This window comes from Coffea arabica, chromosome 3c (assembly GCF_036785885.1).
Source record: "Coffea arabica cultivar ET-39 chromosome 3c, Coffea Arabica ET-39 HiFi, whole genome shotgun sequence".
In the NCBI taxonomy this organism is placed as follows: Eukaryota; Viridiplantae; Streptophyta; class Magnoliopsida; order Gentianales; family Rubiaceae; genus Coffea; species Coffea arabica.
In genome coordinates, this window is record NC_092314.1 from 42812738 (window position 1) to 42834881 (window position 22144).

The following is a 22144-nucleotide window of genomic DNA, read 5'->3' on the forward strand; positions in this document are numbered from 1 at the left end:
TTTATTCAGTAGTCGGACGAATTGGATTTTGCCAAGTTTAAACGGACATGGCCGCTGGTTTCTTTTCAATTTCCCGTGGATTTAGTTCATCAATTATGAGCTAATTTTCCAATCCTAGTCAAGGAGCAACGAAGGCTCTGGCTCGCCTAAAAATTGTGAGATCGATTTAATTTAATCTTTCCCTTTTATTTATTGGTATTCGTGTATTCCCTGATTACTATGCTTATGGTTATTTAATTAGTTGATTGTCTTGGATCCGGATAATTAATTGATTTGGTAATCTATTATCAATTGGGGTATTAAATCCGTAATTGTTTAATTACCTCAAAATAGTGACAACTGGCACGATTAGATTCGTGTCAGGGGGACACGCGGGCTAATCTAAAATAACCCTGATAGTGTGTTATTTGGTTAGAATAGGGCTCCTCTAATACGTAAGGCAATTGGGGAATTAAATTCTACGGGCGTACCTAGGATTATTTCTCAATTAGAGCAGTGATTAACGGGCGTACCTTGATCACCGACACAGTAAGGAGGGGTTGACTGCCATCGCTTGTTTGGCAGTTATAACCTATTTATTAGTGAATAATTGGAATTGCCTTTGTTTCAAGGATCAATTAGGTGAACCATTGCTGAAATTACTTCTTGGCTAGATCTTTAATTAATATCATCTTGATTTTAGTGAAGTGCCATTTGGTTTTTGGTTGTCAACTTTATTGCATTTTTAATTGTTCCCTTGTTTTAATAGATTTAGGACTTTAATTATTGTTATTCTAAGTTCAGTGAATTGTGGTTTAATTTATAATTAGTTATTTATTTTTATTTTCTTATTTGAATTTATTTGGTTGTCGTTGTTCCTACAAAATCACCCCCCTGTGTTACTTTGAATTTCTTAAGAAACAAATATACCCAATTCCTGTGGATACGACCCTACTTGCCCTGTCTGCAAATTCAAAAATATTTGTGAAAATAAATAACCATTCCATTCGGGTATATCAGATCAAGCAAACTCTTCGGGAACAGGGTGAATCAAGTAACCCATTGCACACCTAGAGTCCCTGCTCCAGTACTTGGAATCGGATTTGGTCATTTTAACTGGCAAATAGGTTTTATTTTATTATTGTACAGGTTTCGACAACCTGTCAGTGAATATGTAAACACAAAAATATTTACCCTTCGAAGTGATGCCTCTTATGTTCAATGCTTACTTGATGTGGTGTCAAGGCTAGTGTGTGTGTGTATACATATATAAATTTTATTGGTGTTTAGGAAGCAGGCAAGTGCAGTCCATTTGAAGCAGAACTACAAGAATTGCAGGATGGAGTGGACTAATATGTGACTGTTCTCACCATTATAGACACCCTCACAGCTTGTTGGGAGAAATTTTTTTTTTTGTTTTGTACCATAATTGAACTATTTAATTCATGTGAAGTTAAAGGGTGTGAAGCTTGTAAACTTAGGATAAAAAACTGTGGTGTAAGATCAAGTTCAACAGTATGACTATCTTGAGTAACAATAATTATACCAATTAAAACCTTAAAAGTATTTTTAAACTATCTAAAACATTCAAACATGTCAGAAGAAGTTTTGAATGAGGTCAGGAGATATTAACAATTAAGGGCTTTATTTGGCACCTGGACATTTTTTTTTTTCCAATCACGATCTATAAGACTACAGTAAATTGTTAAAAACACTTAAAAATATTAAAAAATTCTATAAAACATTCAAAATAGTGTACCGCCATCCAAAAAAAAGAAAAAAAATACTCCATTGCCTCCTCTATCCTTCCCCTCTTCTTCCCATTGCGATGGATACAAACTTTTTTAGGAAAAGGATAAAAGTTAAGGCAAACAAATGAAGGATTGGACGCGGATGCAGATGAAATTTTGAAAAAAAATAGTAGTTTATAATAGTTCTTTATTTGAGTTCATAATATAGCATTCAACTTTTGGAATGTTAATTTTATTATTTGAAAACAAAAATTAGATTTATATTATTTTTCAACTTTATATATTTTTAAAATATTTTTATTTTAGTTCTTTACTGTATGTTCAAAAAAATACCCATAAATACCTATTGGATACCCAAATCCATAGAGTTGAAGTCTAGATTTACTTTTTCGGACCCATACGAGTCTGAATCTGAATTTAGGTCTAACTAAGTTTAATGACTTTAGATCTAGACCAACTAGATGTAACCCAAACCCTACCTATTGACATATACTTAACCACAGAGGACAAAATTTTCATATTCAATAAACATGCTGAAATAAAGGACTTATACGGTCTTACTCTCCCGTCAAGATATGAATTCTTAATTCTAAATCTTATCAATATTGCCGAAATTTTCCTCTCACTAAATGTACAATGACTATAAGTGGAATTAAATTAGGACCCTACCAAATCTGAAGCAACCTATCATTACATAACGTAAACGATTGAAACTAGAAGTCAAATACAGGGAGCTTGGATTCTATGAAGACTTGACTAAAAGTTATTGAAAAAGGGAACTAAAAAAAAAATGGTTGCAGGAAAAGGAAGAAGGCTCATTATTGATGATCAGAATACCCTAGTGAGGTGTTGTTTGTTTGCAAGTAGGACAGCAAGTTAGAGAGGAGGAAAATGGAAAGAACTCCACTTTTTGTGGGACTTACTGTCTAATTAGCCAGAAGCAACGCATATATTGGCAATCGTCAGGATTCAAGATCTGAATGCCATCCAATGGGAGGATTTGATCAAACCTCAATTGCATTTAGGATAGGGAAATATTTGGATCTAAATTATTTGCTTGCATTATAAACACAATTTTCAATACACTTTTTTTTTTTAATTTTTTCAATCACCTTTTCATTTCGCATGCATCACATCACAAAAAGTGTTATAGTAATTATTCCAAAATAATATTTCAAATAATATCCTATCCAAACACACTCAGTTCACACTTCCATTTTTGTTAATCACACTCCCACTATCGTTTTAATCATATATTTTTCATTTATTACACTATATGATAAAACATATGATGGGAGTGCAAATCACAAAAAATGAAATGAAAATAACATTTCGCTTAGGATATGGTCGAATCATATATCTGATGTATTAACTAGACTGACCTCTAATTTGAGACATCTCAGCGACTTAGCCTTGACAAGTGCACATAACTCTAAAAGGACCCAAATGCACATAACTTCAAAAAAGATCGATATGTTTACCTCATGTATTAATATCCAAAGGGATTGCGAGCAGAGACCAAAAGATCAGCGTAGCAAAACACAAAAAGCAAACTTGACAGAATAAAAGGAGTAAAATTAAATATCAGAAAAAAAAACAAAAGAGAAAAAAGATATAAGTAGAGGATAAATGATCGGGAATGAATAGAAGAACTTAACAGGGTAAAATAGAATATGAAAACATAACTTGCTTAGTCAAACAAAAATTTAAAGAGAAAAGTTGACATTCCCTTATTTGTTCATACCGTAAAGGAGTGCAGATGAGGCAATGGAATGAGATGAAGATGAGTGACAGTGGTAGTTCAGTTTGCTTCAGTGGGTTGCTTGGTGAAAAGGATGCAAATGAGGACGTCCACCTTGTAAAAGACGAAAACGATATAATAAAAAGATATATACATAAAATAAAAAAGTTTTACAGGGAAATAGTGAAATTTAAGAAACGAGAAAGGGTTCGAAACTAAAACTTTTAATTATTGAAGTTTCAACTTTGGCCATTAGATCAAAACTTTGTTGTGTTATATATTACTTGTCTTTCCTTTCCTTTCTTTTTCCCTATTCTTTCCCCCTTTGGTTCTAGGATGACATAAAATTAGATTACTGGTCTCGTCCCATGATTGGTTATAAATGTTATTAAACATTCACTGAATTAATCCCTCATTCAGGAACAGTATAATCCCAAGGGTGGATGTATAAGTTATCCTGAGATAATAATAATTTTTTTTCCGATCAATATCCTATTTATAAACAAAGTAATCCTATAAGGGTGATCCCTAGAAGGTTTTACGTGTCATTCCACAATAACTAAAGGGTAGGATGATACAATTTTGGCTTAGTTTGGCCATATAACCATATGCTCTTACAATCTCATAGACCTACTCTCTCGCAGAAGCAAAACGAAATCCTGAACTAATAGCACTACAAATTGCATAACAAATTTTTCGACAGATGCCCCCTCTTATTAATGATATAACATTACTTACTCGATCAATTTAGGCCTTGTGACTTGGGTTCAACAAGCTTTAGCCCCGCCCAAAGAAAAATTTTACTTGGCAATTCGATCCGGGATCAACATAATAATTGTGCGCGCGCGCATTCACTGAATCAAGGGTATCATATCTCGTTCAATGTCAGAGAAGGGAAGGAAAAGCAAAAACGAAAATAACAGACACAGGGGAGAAGGGGGGCAAAATCAAGAACGAATTTGGGTACAACACAAGAAAATCTTTTGTTTGGTAGGCCAGCAAATCATGTGTTGATGCAACATTGGCAGAATACAGGCACCAGTAGCTATATCTACTTCAACTGTACGTCAGACAATCTGCAAGCAGCCATCCATATTGAGTTCAACAGAAAACATGTTTTCTGCGTTCAGAATGCTGATTTAGTTCGAAGAACATGTTTAGGAGTACAAAGATTCTTGATCTACCTAAAAGGAGAACAGCAAAAAAAAATCCTAATCTATGAATTCATCAACAGCACAGAACATGATGAAATAACTTGGATGTATTTGGAACCTCAACTTTATGCCCCCTCTGCTAGGGTTCTCTTTGATGTGCTGATATATAGCACTGCAACCACAGAAACGCACACTATTATCATTACAGTGGAAGATAAATGAAAAACATACTAGAGCAACATCAATTAAAACTTACCATTATTTCCACGAATAAAAGCGTCTCCATATTTATTCTTCAGCTGTCCATTGACGTATTCCTCTGTTTGTTCCATTGCTATATTCATGTATCCATCGAGACAAGCTAAGATACCTGCATTCAAATAATTGTGATGGTAAATTGCAATTGCTCTTATTTTGCTATATCAGGGCTGCAGTCAGCAACATTTCGACCAACTATGTTTAGCCAAATTTATTAGTAGTCATTTTGGCCTACTACTAGAAGAAATTAGAGCATTTTAATTGATGCATAGGACTAAGCATAAAACAAGAAAGACCCCTGGACATTAATCAATGCTCCAAAACTCAGAAGATCCAGTAACATAATTTCCTTTTAGCCCAGCTACAAAACATACAAATAATTTGCTTCTATCCAAGTCCTATTATCATCTTCTGACCAGCTCCCCCACCACCAAACCCCCATCTTCCATCCATATTCAGTCACCATTCTGCCAAAGTAATTTTTGTTTCTTCATTTTTAACTTAACCCTGCCACTTTTCTCACATTTTCTTCACTGACATCTCCACTCCACCATCATCCTCTTCTGGTTTTAAAGATCTTTCTTCTCTCTCTTACCATTTATCAGCTTGAATACAGGAAAAATAATGAATCTACTGGGCGTGTCAGAAGCTATTTTCTTTTTCAATATCCAAACAGCCCTGAACAAAAAGGCAAATGATTGGCAGACATGCTAACAAGACACCAAAGAAAATGTCATGCAAAACAAGACAACATGAACATAGTCGTTAAAAGAAATTATGCTCAACTTCCTTGAGTATTTACATGACATCCAACTGGATAATTGTATAGACATTCTAGTAATTTATGCGTCAACAAAGGATGAAAAATATTAATCCAAATTTACCAGTAAAGCTACTACTGATTATTTCATAAAACACATAAGAACAGGTAGCAGTGCAACACTTGCTGCATGTCAAATGAGTATCATTTAGTACCTTCTCATACAACAATCTCTCAACAATCAGCAGTAAGTTCAACTAGTCTCATATCACATCCAACTAACCCAACTCCTCCCCTCCCCCCCCCCCCCCCCCCCCCCCCCCCCCCCAAAAAAAAACACCGGGACTCAATCAGTATGGGGTTTAGCATCAAAATCTAAAGTTACAGACAGCATAAGTTCATCACTGTCATTTTCACTTGCATGATCAGAAAGATATTTTGTAAAACTGAACATCATCATTGAATAAATGCAATGAACAGAACCAGGTCACTTTAAACATCTTCTGGCCTCTTAAGACGTAATTTTTGACACTGATTTACAGATATTACAACCCACATAAACCACTCCCACCACTGCCCCATGGAAAAAAAAGGAAAGAAAAGGTTAGCTTGCTGCATTTATGTATTGATCATGATACATGGAACTACCCAAAACTTCCTTGGTTTTGCTCAGCTATTACCATAGTTACATTTACATTGCCAGTGGTATACTATTACAGTACAAAGAGCTAAATTCCAGATTAATTATAAAGCATAAAATGGACACCTCGCACATATTTGTAACACAAATATGACTCAGAAGTAAAATGGTTGATTTGGAAAGTCACATGGATAAATCATTGACAAGAAGCAGATGCTCAATTTGCATAATCAGCTCGCAAGAGGGTAATTCAAATGAGAAAACCACAAAAACTAGTCGCAACATCTGACTACGTAGATGCCTGGACATGATAATTATAGAAAGTTAATACTACTAAACAACAAAAAGTGGTAAGCAAAACTACGTTCCAGAATTGGAAGAGAAGGTTTCTAATTGAAAGGAAAGAACCACTAAAATAAAACACATAAAATAGTATCTAACCTCGATAGTCAACGCCAGAGTTTAGCTTGACAACAACAGGTCGCCCCCGAATAGATTTGAGAAAATCAGCTGGGGTTTTGGTGGTTGCTGAGCCTTTCTCTCCTGTTCCACTCATGTCTTAGTGCTAACAATGCCACTGGTTTCTTCACGGTACAGTGACAACAAGATTATTTATGAAAACATAACCAGCCAAAATCCATGTCAAACATCAAATCCAAGTAATTTATGGTAGCATTAAATATTTCATCTACAATACCGTCAAATGGACATTGAACAATGCATTTGCTACACTACAGAGTGATCAATCGAACAAGGGATAGTGCATCATTAACCAATCAACAAAATTCAAGCATTAGTCAATAATGCCTCAAATAGATTCCTTTGGACAATAAAACTCATTTTTGGCAAAAGTCATTGTAACAAGAAATCATAAGCAGTTACAAACAAAATAACAGTAGCAATTCATTCCGTACAATATATAAAAAGAATCAACTTTGGCATTCAGAACATAAATCCACTGACCTCTTAGCAGAATAAAGAACCCAAAAAAAAAGGGAGACGTTCTTCTCCATAATTCTTTGATGAATATGAACACAGAAACTGAAACGCTTTATTCTCTTCTTATATTGTTAAAGTAATTTAACAAACAGTTAATAAAGAACAAACTCTCATATTTCAAAAATCCAAGCCATACACCAGCAGAAACGCTAACCCAAAAAATAAAATACATAAAATACAAAACGAGACTTTGCATCCAAGAACAATGGTAGCAGGACAACATGACAAGAATATGCTACAATAATATCAATACCATGGTAAAAGGTACCAACAAAATACTAATAACAACGATGACACAGAAAATCAACCAATAAAGAAGCCGAAAGGGAGCTCAAATTGTAAAATTACAACAAAAAATCCAATTTTGCATTCGTAAACTAGACTCCAAGAACCCAAATCACTGAAAAAATGTAATATATAATCACGAAGAAATTGGGTAATTGAAATCCATACACGAGCTAAATTAATCAAGAGGAGAAAATTCACTAACCACGAGTTCAAACTTCTTCAATTGGGCCGGATTCCGATGGCGATTAAGAGTGGAGAATTTCGTCCGGAAGGGCTATTAGGGTTTTTATCGAGTTTTTAGTCAACCAGTCAGAAGTACTTCCAGGCTACTGAAGAATTTAGGCTCTCTCCAGTTGAAATTTTGGAAATTTTTGAAAATTGCGAATTGGTGCCTAATGTTTTGAACCGGTATCAGCATGCACTAGTAAACTTTGTTGAGTAAAAAAAAATAGCTTCTTAAAAAGCATGGTTTGAATTGAGAAATTTGACGAAAGATTTGAAATTCATCCAAATCGTGTAGTTATTTGAATTGCTTAATGGACATTTGGGTTTGTAATATATCAATTATTAAAAAATATTTTAAATACAAGAATAATGGGTAATTTACAAATTTAAATACCTCATAAATAATGTAAATGATTAGAGAGATTTCAAAAGATTTCAAATTCTTCATTAAATCTCTCAATCCAAATGCATACTAATTGAAGTCCATTTTCAATCCAAAGTGAACCTAGAAGTTCAAAAAAAAAAATTTAATTAGCTTCTAGAGAAGTCATTTTTAAAAATGAAATTGGTTTTCTCGATTTGTTTCCTGATTCAGAGACATTGATTTTTCTTCTCTCTCTCTCTCTCTCTCTTTTTTTTCCGCCCCATACTTTTGCAAGGCTTCTAGAGGATGATCCAAAAAGCAGTTTTTCTTGTCAATTGATTCCAAGTTTTAGCACTTTTACCTATTGATAAAATTTAACGTTTAGGTACAAAAACAAACGAGAAAATAAAGAGATTGATTTATCAAAATCTAAATCTAAATTCGGGCGAAATGATTAAACAAGAATGCTCCCTCTAAAAACTCTATACCTGTTGTCACTCTAGTTTGAATTTTTTTTTTTTTTTTTACCTCAAACCAAAACACCAATATCCACATATTGTTGATTACAATTTTGAGAAAAAAATTAACCTTTAACTAAATGCAACATAACAAGGGGCGAAGCAAATAGTTGGTTGAAAAGCCATTGCACATAGTTGGTTATTGATTCAAAAGCTGTCCTTTTGTTCTTTGATCTTCTCCACGATAAAAAATCCTCAGCTAAGCCTTCTACATATATGTATAAATAGAAACATGTACACAAAACCAGCACAAATCATCATACCCTCAAAAAATTTGAGTTCTTCATCCAAATTATCCATCATGAATCTCATATACAATGTATGCAGGAAGGGAACGTGAATGATCCTCGAGAACACATTCACACCACCTTCCAACTTTAAATCCAAGATTGCCTTCTGTTGATCTAACTTCTGAAGCCTCATTACTTCAAAAACATCAATTGAAGAGATATCAGAAAAACAGGTTATTCTCTTCCACGAGCAAGCTTTGATTTATTTCAAATTGTACAATATTCTTTTTCTTTCCAACAATGTACAAATTTGATATGGCCACCTAAATAAAAGGCCACAATCAATATATATTTTGGTCATGAAAAACTTGACCTCCGCGACATGAATGGTCCGAATGCATTCTTGGTTGCCACGACCTTGCTTACCAAAAGTTTCCATTTTGCCTCGTCTTTCTTACTTTGCTGCTGCATTTTCTCCTTGAAATGCCTGAAACCCAAAGAAGGGCAGTGGCAATTTCTGTTATAGCAATTGTTTACAGAGCTATAAACCACAATCATCGCAAAAAAGTTTGTATGTCACTGTCATTTATTGGCAATGGTTATCTTTGTTTGTCCAGTAAAGTTTTATCAGTTGGTGACTTTAAAGTTTGCACATTTTATATGTATAAACATTTGAATGCGCAAATCGCATAAATCTGCAACTTCTTTAGCCTGGTTAAATAGCTTTGCTCCTGCACTGCGAGCTGAAATTTTAAGTAATGATGCTACTATGTACACAGTACACATACCTGCAAAGAGGAACCTTGCAAAGATCAGGTTCACTGCACATGCGGGAATGAAGTTCAAGAAGCTGCCACATTCGCTTGCACTGCATGCATCCACCAGGGACTCTTGTCTTACAGCTAGAGAAATGACGGACTAAAGTTTCAATTCCCTTGCAAGCAGGGAAAGGACAAGAAACCTGGCTCCCTTTGAGAACTTTGTCACAAGGCCCAATTGTCCTACATCCTTCCTTGCAAATATGTAGCAATGCTTCCATTGCCTCGTACAGTTGCAAATAAACCTTTTTCTCTTCAATTTTCTTCAACCTCTCCTCTTTCCTCTAAGACAAAAAGAGTAAATTAATATCCTCTGTTAATGAACCAAAGCATAAGTTAAACCTTTGCCAACAAGGTAGTAGCTAAAATATGTATACCTCAACTAGTTGATTAACACCTTACAGCACAGATCTAGCGCACATCTGATGTATGATATCTCTAGATGCTATGCACAAATATCATGAGTAGCTAACTGACATTTCCGGAATACAAATAATGCAACCGACACTTGTTTTGGCTCTTTATTATTATGCTAAATAGTAAGCAGAAATCCGTGAAAGAACAACGATGAAGTTACCAAAAACAAAATGCATACAGGAAAGCCAAATGAAATAAAAAAGTAAATGCACAACAATCCCCCAGTCCCTACTTATGGAATATTAGGTCTAGATGCAGGGAGAAATGCAGTTTCTGCATGTGAAGGCCTACCGTCTAAGTTACTCTTAAGCAACCAATTTTTGGTGCCATAGCTTGCTGTTAGTTCAAGTGCAAAATAATTTTCAGATGACTTTCAGAACAGATAAGCAACTGAAACTAATCTGGCAGAGGGAGAAGAAAATTATCCTCTTTCTTTGGAACTTGGAATTTGGTGGGTGTAAGGGAATGATGAAGGAGAAAATTCTCATACTGTCTTCTTCTAACTTAATTGCAAATTCCTCAAGATTTGACCATAAATTTACTAACTAGAACAAAGAAAAATGGGACAAAAGTAACTTTTTCTTTCACATTTTCTAGTGTTCTTCCTTCCCATCAGGGTCTAAATACAGCTCAAAACCCCTGCCTGAAAGAAAGCAATCTCTGTAGACCCCGAAGAACATGTTGTTAACCAGATTCAGTTGAAAGTAGACATTTCCAAGATATCTTGAGCAACACATCTTATATTACATGATTGACTTCAGACAATTAGGATTCTCTAACAGGTGTCTTCCAGTCAGATATTTCAAATAAGAATACATACATGGGTCCACCATGCACTGCTTAGCTGCTCCATCCATGAAGCAGTAGCAGCAACTGTTGTAAAGCAGTAGCAGCGACTGTTTAACATTTTATGGGAAAGGATGAACACTGTAATCTATCAGAATATTCTCATAGATACAGAGAAAAATATGACTTGGAAGGTTCCACAATAGTTTATTACTATTCATATTGAGATGACCATTAGGAAGTCACTCACATCAGGCATCTCATCTTGTTCAACAAGAAGCCAGTCATTCAAATGAAAGAAATAGATTGTATTCTGTGGAGATAACGAAGGGTAGCTCTCTTACAGAATCTGCTTCAACAACTGACTCCAAAAGCTCCTGTTCAAGACTGGGATTTGCACGTTTCATTACTTTCCATCCTTCAGTTAAAGATATGGTTTTGAAGTCCTTAACAATCATACGAACACATATTAAGGAGAGTCTTGGTGCATCACAGTTTTTTGCTAGCTGCAGAACATCTATCACATTCTCGGTTGTCAACCAACGTTGCTCCAAAAGGTCTACACAAACTTTTTTAAGCGATGGTACTGAGTATGAATGTGATAAAACCAATAAATGGAGAACAAATTTCTTCATTTCTCCTTCATCATAGCTGATAGGAAAAGATTAAGACTACAATTTAGAATCTGGAAGAAGATAAAGAAACAACATATCCAACATTATAAGCCTTGACAATCATTAAAATGAAGAGGAATACTAGAAATATCAATGCAATGTTCTGGTTTTTTGCACTAACTGATACAGCAAACATTAGCAGTCAGTTTAAAATCCACAGGTCCAGTTAGATGGTGTCACTGTACGGTTTACACTAATTATTCATTGTTTACTCTTTGACTGGTAAAAATTTTTGGTATATTTTATTAGTTACAGCATTTTACTAAGAAAAAGAAGACCACCTTTATTTGTTAGAAATAAGCATTTCTGCAAATACGAAGACGATTATGTTGACCTTGCCAATTCCAGCAACTTAGATGATAAGACTTTTATGCTACTGATGCCACTGGAACTGAATCTATTTGATAAGGAGAGAATTAAGTATCAATTTTCACTTCTACTTATAAGGTGGTCGAAGAGGAGTTTCACAAGAAGAAATGATTAGTTCTGTCATGCTACCAGAATAGACATGAGCAGAATTTTGAAGTTTTGTACCATCTATTCCAATGTAAGAACCAATGAACTCCACTGAATTATCTACAGCCACTACTTCCTAATAGACAATCCTTAGCCATGAAAAGTTGCCTACTATAAACAATTATATCAAACCCCTGCATTTCTGATCCTTCGGGACACTAAATAGTCTTGACATGTTAAAGCACTCTACGTCATCTAAAAGAGGTTATATTGCAATATCAACTACTATCCATGACACCAGAAAGTTTGGGAGGGAATTCCTTATCAAGAACATCCATATTTGGTAACCCAACGTATTGTTCTGCAAAAACCTTCGTAACCATTCTTATCAGAAGCCTGGACCAAGACTGCAGGCAAAACTGTCACCATCATGACAACTGACTGAGAAAGGGGACTGTTTAGAAGGATTAAACAAGGAACAGATACTAATTGCATGGAGAATTAGAATGACAAAGACTTCACTTATGATTTTGTACTGTACTGAAGCAGAAGAACAATAGACGAGAAAGTAAATAGCGAGATGGGCAGCATACCAGGATGAATAAAGGAAACGTATGAAAACATAAATAGCATCATAGGGTAGCCCAGGAATCTTTATATATCTTATACCATTCTTTGCTTTAGATTGCCGCAGAAAATTCTCCAGGACTGCTGATGCAACACACTGCCAAAACAAAGAGGAAAAAGGGACATGTTTCAGCTATTACAAATAAAAGTGAATGTTGTCTAGTCATCTATCAGATTAAACAATTTCCAGGCAGACAACGACAAGCTTTCTCCTTGTCATTAGCAAGCTTTCACATAATCTTCAAGCCTACTAAGTTTAGTTGTGCTTTCAACTACAGTGGCTAAAGTGCAAGTTGCACACAGCAGACTGTACAGCTTAGAATTGATCAGGGTATGCCAACTAAGGTGTAAATAAGGTACGATGAATTTGACTTACATACCAGAACACTATAATGTGCTGGAATTACAGACCCATTTTCTGTGATGATATACACATCTGCTGCATATCCTTCTCTAAAGAGCCTGTCCCACAAATCTTTAGTTTCCTTCGGAACAAAACAGGATTTTGAGAGACATCTTTGGTTTTTGGTTCTTTGACATATTTTAGCTGGGAGAGGAGGTGGCTTTGGGATAGTCTGGCTACAATGTATAATGGACTTCGATTTGTCTAGTGAATCTAAACTAGCAGAAGAACTAACTTCCTCTATGTGTATATCTAGGGAACCGTCAAAGGATTCAATGGATGAGGCCAGCCATGGTGTGTCAAGGTCCAGTGAAGCCATGAGATGCTACTTTACACAATTGATCAATATACCTGCACAGGAAAATGAACAGAACTGTAGATATTGCAAGCTGAGGAAGATTTAAAAATGAATACAAGTATAATCAGGAACAATAGATTCCTTTAAGGCAACAAGAAGCTTATATCAAATAAATCTCGTTATTTCTTCTTGTCAAGACAAGTCTGACAAATGAAAATGATACAGAAGAGATAAATTTATCGTCTCCAGCAGAAAAAGAATAAGTAGCAAGTGTTCTTTGCTAATGACTTGGAACCAAAACAATTAGAAAAGTTGGATTTTATGGAAAACTAAGGATTCTTCAAACCTAAGTAATAAGATTCCTGGAAAATGTCTTAGTTTACTTTCTAGCACAACTCAAGGAAAGATTTTCATATCAATTGCCTCATTTTGTGGACATGCATTAGACTAACATGATACACAGTTCAAGTTTTGACCAAAATATTCCAAATTCTCCAATAAAATCCAAATATAAATAAATAAGACAGTGCATAAGGAAAAGGGTAGCCCAGAATAAATTCTTCATGATTTCAGATTTGTGGGGAGGTTAGCTGAAAGCAATCTAATGGAGAAATTGACACCGTACCCTGATGAGCGGGTTAAAAACAACATCCAGAGTACAAAAGACAACATCACGTTTATACAAAACAAGCAATACATGAAATTCTCTACTTTATAAAAGAATCAATTCAGATCAACTAAAGTTTTAGACAAACCTCATTAGATACTACCATACTATACAGAAAGCTAAAGTTGAGAACCTTTCTTGATTAAGCTGTGGTTATTACTTAAACAGTCACCCAAATGAAACAGGGGAACCCAAACCAGAAAAGGAAATTAAACAAGAAGATCTGATAAGACTGAAAGTGTATCCAAGTATACAATATCACACCTCGAAACATGCCAAGTATGAATAACTCTGATTAAGCAAGCCAAACCACCAGGCCTAACATGTGCTTATCTCCTTGTTCCTCCACCCCCACCCCCCAAACCACCCCAGAAGAAAAAGAAAATTAAATAAAAGTTAATGATCTATAGACTATACATACAGATAAGCATATATGTGTCTACCTTACAACGAAAAATCAGCAAATCTCCTGAAAAATTATTGAGATTTCTGCAATCTTTTTACTGTTACAACTACTACAACAGAGCTGATATTCACCCTGCTGAGGTAATATTAAAAAAGCCTGCAAAAAGAACAAAAAGGACACCGAAAAGAAAATCAATGCAGCAGAATAATCTAAATCTTCCTTTAACAATCAAAACCACCTTTTTTCCAATATATTACGTGCAACAGAACTTAATAAGTGCAGCAGAGGTTTTGGAATCGAATCAAGAAAATCTGAATTCAACCCTTTTGACTAACACCTGAAAATGATGCAAGAAGATCAAGAACTCACCTCAGAACAACATCAAACCAATAGTTATTCTGCATGTAAATATGCAAACACCAAGTACTGTGTTACTGTAGAACTATGGATATATGATAACCTTTAGCATTAAAGTTATAAAAGAAAACGTGAAAAAAATGAAGGGATGGAGAGAGGGATGGGGACTTGTAAAGTGGAATACAACTGGGCTGAGAGAAGAGGAGTGGACGGAAAAAGAGAGGCAAAATGGGACCTGGTTCGTTTGTACTTTGTATATTTCTCAGAATACAATAAGCATAAATTGATACATGTACACCTTGTATATTGTTGTTATACATTTAAATTTTCATTGGCATGATTCTATTTCTGTGGATGGGGTGGGGACTAATTCTGGGGAACTGGGATTTGGCTTTTCTTTTTTTGGGATGGGGTGGGGACCGAAAAGATTTCTGATTCAATAATGTTTTTCTTTTTCTGACATATACATATACATATATATATACATATATAGATATATATATACATATACATATATATACATATATGTGTATATATGCGTGTATCAGAAAAAGAAAAACGTTATATACACCCACACAAACACACATATATGTGTGTTTATACATATATGTGTGTATCAGAAAAAGAAAAACATTATATACACTCACACAAACACACATATATGTGTGTTTATATATATACACATATGTATGTATATATATGTATATGTATATGTATATATTTGTGTGTTAATCACTTGAAAGTGTTTTAAAAACAATTTATGGTCACTGACATCAGCAATATATTTTATAGTTTCTGGAATGCACATATATAGAAATAGATTGCAGTTATGTTAAGAGACTATCACACAAGATTAATGTAGTAATTTTTGGATTAAATATGAGAAAATAAATAGACAATTAAATGTCGAGAAGACCTTAGTCTAGTGACTACGATCAAGACTTTTAAGTGAAATATTTTGAATTCAAATTCTCTTTCCCTGCTAATTAAATCTTATGCTTCCCATGTTAAGAGCAAAAAATAAAGAATTAAATATGAAAAATGCATATCATGTTTCTAAAGAAAATTGAGTATAAACGAGCCAATCAACTTAAAAATTAAGTTTTATTTTCTTAGAAAACAGAGAATAAAAACTTAACCCCCACCCCCTCCAAATAAAAGCTTAAAAACTCAACATATTTTTATTTTCACACGGACTAAGATGCAAGGAAAGAAAGTTTAATAAGTAAAACATCATCGATTTTTTTTTTTCCATTTCTATGCTCTTGGTTATTTGCAAATTTAAATACTCAAAATCTTTTTAGAAAATTATAACATGTTGTTTACTTTGCCTCAAATTTTTGAAAGGTAAAATATATATTTGAAAAAAGTCATTTCTACCTTTTGTTCCTATAAATAAAAAGTCCAATCGAGTTCATAAACCAAACATTAAGTTAGGACACCTGCAAAAGTGCATCTTTTTCTTGAAGAAAAATTTAACTTATATCAAAGGCAAGAAAATAGCATACCTATATAACAAGCAGACAGAAGATTATAGGCTAAATTAGGCTATAAGAATTCTACCGTTACGACAAAAAAAATATATACATATAACAAGCAGAAGGAGTTCCACACTTCCACATATATCTTTATCTAACCTTCTGGCGCAGATTCTCCTTTCCTGAGTAATGAATGAGTGGAGATTAGTTTGATTGTCGATGGTCGGTGATTATGTTATATTAATGTCAATTTTGTCACACAGAGTCAGGATGATCTGTACCAATTTTAAAGTAAAGAAATGTAGGACTAATGACAAATACTCGTGTTAAACTATTTACTTACCATGTATATCAATGAATTAATTGGGCATAGTAATCATTCTATGATTACATTATTATGGATAAAATAATCATGTCATGATTACACAATTATTTGAGCTTGAGAGTCATGCTACAATTGTTTATCCTAGAACTGTTGACGTTCGAGTGAAATTACTATTATTATTTTATTATTATTATTTTTTGCCTCCCATATGTCTCCCATCTCCGACCGTCAGAATTAGGATTCAAACACTAAATATAGATCTCGAGAAAATTCTAAAAGTTCTCCCCTGCACTTAGAGTGAAAATTAGTCAATTACGGCTAACTAAAACAAATTAATCAACTCCCTTTAGCGGAGTTGGCCGCTACCTTTAGTGTGGGGTGTTGAACCCTTGACCTCCCATCAAAAAATTGCAACTTAACGTGACTTTGCTTAAGATCCATGTGGGTGTTGTACACTCGTATGGTTCGATGATGGTTTAATTTTCATCGGTTCTCCGTGATCCTGTTGAGTTACATCCTAGTATAGGTTATATTAGAACTAGGAGTAGGTGTAGATGTAGACGATGACAAGTGACAAAAAAAAAAAAAAAAAAAAGCTAACTAAAACAAATTAAATATTGGGGCATTTTATTGTGCATGATTTGGCATAGAATGGCAAAAACTAGATGATAATTCTTAACCTTTTTTTCCCTTTAAAACAATACGAGTTAGAACTTATGGCAAACTATAGTGAGTTGAACCAGGGCAGGTAAGATGACAAATCTTCAGCTTTCAACATCCAGTCAGGTAGAAAGTAGAGTTTCATCCATGGAAAGGGTTTAGGGAAGGGTCACTTTAACGTGAAGCCATCAAGAATAGTGACTGCCACCCACACACAAAAAAAAAAAAAAAAAAGTCATCAAAATGGGATTAGGGAATCAACAATCCGTCGCAGGTGCAACTGTAGAGGCTAACTCATGAATCAGATTTTAAAATGAAATCCAAATTTGCAACTCAAATTGTATTATTATATGAAAATGCAAAGTTGATTGAATTAGGCCGTTAATTATTGACTGCAATTTAGGGGTGCAAACGAGCCGAACCGAGTCGAACTTTGGCATTATCGAGTCGAGGCTTAACTTAATTTCATTGAACTCGAACTCGAGCTCGAGCTCAACGAGCTGGTAATTTTCAAGCTCGAGCTCGAAAAAAATAAAAAATAATTATTTTATTTTTTAAAAAATAAATAAAATAATATTTTTTCTTAATAAATAATAAAATATTAAGGATATTTATGTAATTTTACTATTAAAAATAAAAATAAAAAAAATAAATATATATATATACTCGAGCTCGCGAGTCGACTCGCGAGCTAACGAGCTTAATGTTTTGAGCTCGAGTTCGAGCTCGACTCTGGCTCGAGCAGCTCGAGCTCGAGTCGAGCTCGAATCGAGCCGCTCGCGAGCGGCTCGATTCGTTTGCACCCCTACTGCAATTACACCTCTAATGACGGATAATCGGCTATCGATAAATCTAAAATTTAGAATTCATATTTAAATTTGCAATTTATGCTATCTTGTGGTCTATAACACATTTGCAAATTGCACACTTATGAATTGTAGGTAAAAGTAAATTATATAGCTGGATTCCACGAAATTTGTCAATTTGGCAACGCATGTTCCTTCTTTCCTTTATTTTTAGGAAAAACGGCAAATTTTGACGAATCTAATAGTGTGTTTGGATTGTAAGTTATTTGTCCAAATATATTTGTTTACATCACCATTACAATTTCCAATACACATTTTTATCTTCCTAATTACCTTTTTATCTCACATACATCACATCATAAAAAGTGCTACGGTAAAAATATCTCAAATAACTTACAATCCAAACACACGAAAATAGACTTGAGGATCAAAATTTGACACTTTTTATTGTTAGGGATGTCAATTTAAGACTTGAAATAAATGAGGGACCAATTTGAGATATTTGAAATCGTTTAAGGACTCTGTGGGTAGTTTGCTCTTATTTTTATTGAGTTGGATGCATGAATATGAAACTCTCTAGTCTCTACTGAGGAAAAGTTTTTCCTGCAATAAATCATGAAATTCTTTAGCCCATTACAGAAGATTGAACGATTATTGTGTTTTAAGATCCATAGTCAAACATAAGATTGAAATGCACCTTAATTTTCTTACCAAAAGCAGGGAAATATAGACTTCTAATTTTGGTTTTTCCAAATAGTGTCACTTTAGAGGTTAGAAATGGGGATTGCTAGGAGTAATTAATATACAGTTTTAGAATAGATCTACATCTCTCACAGATTAGATTAGCCAAATTATTGTCAACTTCCTTGCTAAAAAGTTCTTTAATTTCTTTCTCAATAACTTACAAGAACCGCATGACGTAAATCTTACATTGTTCTAACCATAAATCTTACATACACTGATTTGACAAGACGAGCATATGGAACCAACTATGTTGAAACTTTGAGAGTTCAGGTTCATGCCAATTGCCGCTTGAGAAGAATTTATTTCTCTGACCGGCTGTATTCCGAGGAAGAACTCCCACCAGAATTCAAGTTGTACCTTCCGATGCAGGTAAAATTTAGCTACAGTTTGCATCACTACAGTTTTCAGATTTGATATAAAACCTCTTTTCATTGTAAAACTTAAAGATTTTCATGATGCTTTATTTTCAGAAAGCCTGACATGCTATTCAGAGGGTCATTGGTGCTTGACAATAGGTTGGACAAATGCTTCATGCTTCCACTGCGCATTCTGCTTGTACAAGTTTTAGAAGTTGTGTGTGATGAGTTCATCGGGAGCTTAGGTATTAATACAACACGTTTAGTGTTAGTGCTATGATGCTGGTCTTTTATGTTCCAGTTGCTGTTGGATGGACTTTGAAATAGATGGTAAGGATTTGAACTTGCTGCTGTTATATATGTAATGCTATGACTTCATGAATTACTCAACAACTTTACTGGAGAGCCTGGTGTCTGGAAATTAAATCGTCTCATCAAAGTTTGGCGAGTGCTGATTAATGTTCCCGTGAAATACTTGATCTTCATGGGAAAATAGACTTCTCTTTTTGTAATCAATCATCTGATATTGGAAACATCGTGCACACAACAGATCGGTGCTAATTGTGGCAGCAACAAATCAGGTTCTGCATCTGTTTTACGATGACCAAAAATATTTACCTGAACTTGACTTGTATTACTCAATGAAACCAGTGTGAGGGTTTCAAATGTTTGGAATGGAAAGGTACATAAACTGCACGCAGGAGCTATGCTTGCAGCTTTCCTATCTCAGCATCCACTAGGGGGCGGGGTGGTTGGTGGTGGTGGTATTCACAAACAGTCGACTAACAACATGATCATGCCTAAAGGTCGGATTTTCAAGTTTTCTGTTGGCATAAAAATTGTTGCTCTGTTTGGATTAGCGATTTTTTGAAAAACAAGTTTTTCAACTATAATGGTACAGTAATACACAAGTAAAAACAACTTCAAAAACACCAAAAATAATTTCAAAAATACCAAAAATATATAAAAAAAAACCTCAAAAACATAAAAAAAAAAGCTTCAAAAACACCAAAAACATAAAAAAACAACCTTAAAAAATACAAAAAATATAAAAAATAACCTCATCTACGGTAAAAAAGTTTTTCAACTACATTGCTGCAGTAAAATATTTTAAAAACACCTCCAAAAACAGCTACCTGTAAGAATTTTTATAAGTTCTGGAGGCGTTCCTTAATCTGTAATGATGATCAGAACTAAATCCAACCAAACTTTTTTATTAAAAAGAAGAACAATAGAAGGTATTGTTCATGGACAATATGACCTAACGTACAAGGCAACAAAAAGAAAACAATGTTGAAGAGTATAGACCGGTTGGGTATGAGAGAAAGATGTGAACGACGCGTGGAAGTGGGAGACAGAATAACGTGGATAACGTCGATGGGGACCAAATGAAAGCAGTCCACGGGCGGCTATATTTGGCAGAATCACAAGAATGCAAAAGATCAATGGAGAGGACGACAATGGACGGTCGTTGAAAAAACTGGGGTGCTTATCGACTGATTGGATTTGTTTGGTCCCCATGACTGTTGATAGATTCCAGCAATGAAACTCATATAATCAAAACCATGAATAATTTGGAAGAGGAATAATATGATTGTCACTGCAATCGTTCCTGAATAATGTTACATAACAAGGGCTCGTTTGGGAATGCGGTACGTCCGCGCAGAAAGCTCTTCTGAGAAGGAAATGCACTTTTAAGATGTTTGGTAAAAGGAATAAAAAAAAAACCAAGCTCAATGGCCGTCTTAAATCCCTCATTGAGCTGTAGGTGGGGATTCAAATCTCGCCTGCAGCGAAAAAAATTTAAGAATGTTGTTAAAGCACCCATTTGATTTAATAAGGTCTCCGGAATAGAATACGTTATATAATAGTTATCGTTTTCGGAAAAAAAAAGAAAAAAAATGGTAAAAGGGATAAAAGATTGTTTGTATGTTGTTGTAATAGATATGCTATATTTCGTTATTATTTATATAATCCCCTACATGTTAGTTGTGTTAAACAACCCCCCCCCCCCCCCACCCTATATGTTAGTTGTGTTAAAATTATGTGGTGTTCACATGTCCTTAGATTTTAAAATTTGGCCTTGTTGTTAAATTTGGAGCTTTTTATTGCTTGGGACGGTTTATCAATTACAACCATCCTTGCCTCTTGTCCCTAACAATTCATCCTTTTTTGATTAAAAGATGAAATCTACCGGCCAATAAATTGTAAGGCACAGAAAATTGTATGAAGTGCCTGTACCATATCATTGTCGATGAGTCTTTTCTAAACAATGTTTCTTTTTGGGATAATTACAGAAACGTCCCCTGAAGTTTCTGACAATTTCACTGAACTCCCCTGAAGCTTGAAAAATTACACATACCTCCCTTGTCATTTAAAATGATAATTTTACCCTTAAATATTTTAACAAAACTCCCTTATTTGGTATGCTTATACTTAGAATAAGTTTTAAAATTATTTTTTCATTCTTTTTCCTTCTTGTTCCTTTTTAAAAAATTTTCACCAATAAAACTGTAGAACTATCACTATTACCTTTAATTTCTATATAACCAAACGTCGAACTAGCGATTTTTTTTTTACGAGTTAATTTTATGTTAATCCAATGTTTTTGATGATTTTGTTTTTATTTTTTGGTATTAAAATTAACAATAAATCAAAAAATAGCCCAAAAGCACTACTAAATTATGATAATTTCACTGCTCAAAAAATTCATAAATTTTAAATGAATTATTTCAACATTTTCTTTTCTATCTTATAAATCTAAATTCATAATAAAATACCATCAAAAGTATCATATCATAGTAATAAAATTATTATTACAACTGTTTATCAAATAATAGATATGAACATGAAAATTTTGACAACTTTTCCTTATAATTATACTAAATAATCTTATAATTATATAGAAAAATAAATCAAAACTCATTACACAAGGGCATTTTTGGATATTTATATAAAA

The 22144-nt window shown here is 34.1% G+C and overlaps 2 protein-coding genes and 1 long non-coding RNA gene across 6 annotated transcripts; 1 reads left to right on the forward strand and 2 right to left on the reverse strand.

Annotated features, from left to right (window-relative positions):
• Positions 1-4429: 4429 nt before the first annotated feature.
• Positions 4430-7964, reverse strand: LOC113735143 (sm-like protein LSM36B). Of its 2 annotated transcripts, none has more exons than XM_027262106.2 (4): positions 7773-7964; positions 6725-6860; positions 4882-4995; positions 4430-4797 (listed from the first exon to the last, which is right to left on the reverse strand). In XM_027262106.2, the coding sequence occupies exons 2-4, from the start codon at positions 6837-6839 to the stop codon at positions 4751-4753; spliced, it is 276 nt and encodes a 91-aa protein (XP_027117907.1). In that variant the 5' UTR covers positions 6840-6860; positions 7773-7964; the 3' UTR covers positions 4430-4750. The 2 variants fall into 2 exon arrangements, with proteins under 2 accessions (XP_027117907.1, XP_027117906.1); XM_027262105.2 differs by having other exon boundaries at positions 6725-6867; positions 7773-7913.
• A 973-nt stretch (positions 7965-8937) lies between these two features.
• Positions 8938-15212, reverse strand: LOC113735144 (BTB/POZ and TAZ domain-containing protein 3). Of its 3 annotated transcripts, none has more exons than XM_027262107.2 (6): positions 14829-15212; positions 13066-13439; positions 12652-12782; positions 11273-11579; positions 9696-10009; positions 8938-9394 (listed from the first exon to the last, which is right to left on the reverse strand). In XM_027262107.2, the coding sequence occupies exons 2-6, from the start codon at positions 13405-13407 to the stop codon at positions 9265-9267; spliced, it is 1224 nt and encodes a 407-aa protein (XP_027117908.1). In that variant the 5' UTR covers positions 13408-13439; positions 14829-15212; the 3' UTR covers positions 8938-9264. The 3 variants fall into 3 exon arrangements, with proteins under 3 accessions (XP_027117908.1, XP_071938897.1, XP_027117910.1); XM_072082796.1 differs by lacking the exon at positions 14829-15212 and adding an exon at positions 14497-14819; XM_027262109.2 differs by lacking the exon at positions 14829-15212 and adding an exon at positions 14318-14447.
• Positions 15213-19048: 3836 nt separating this feature from the next.
• On the forward strand, positions 19049-19718 carry LOC113736064 (uncharacterized). The gene is made up of 2 exons (XR_003459581.2): positions 19049-19198; positions 19300-19718. It is a non-coding gene; the product is annotated as an uncharacterized lncRNA (long non-coding RNA).
• The last annotated feature ends 2426 nt before the right edge of the window (positions 19719-22144 follow it).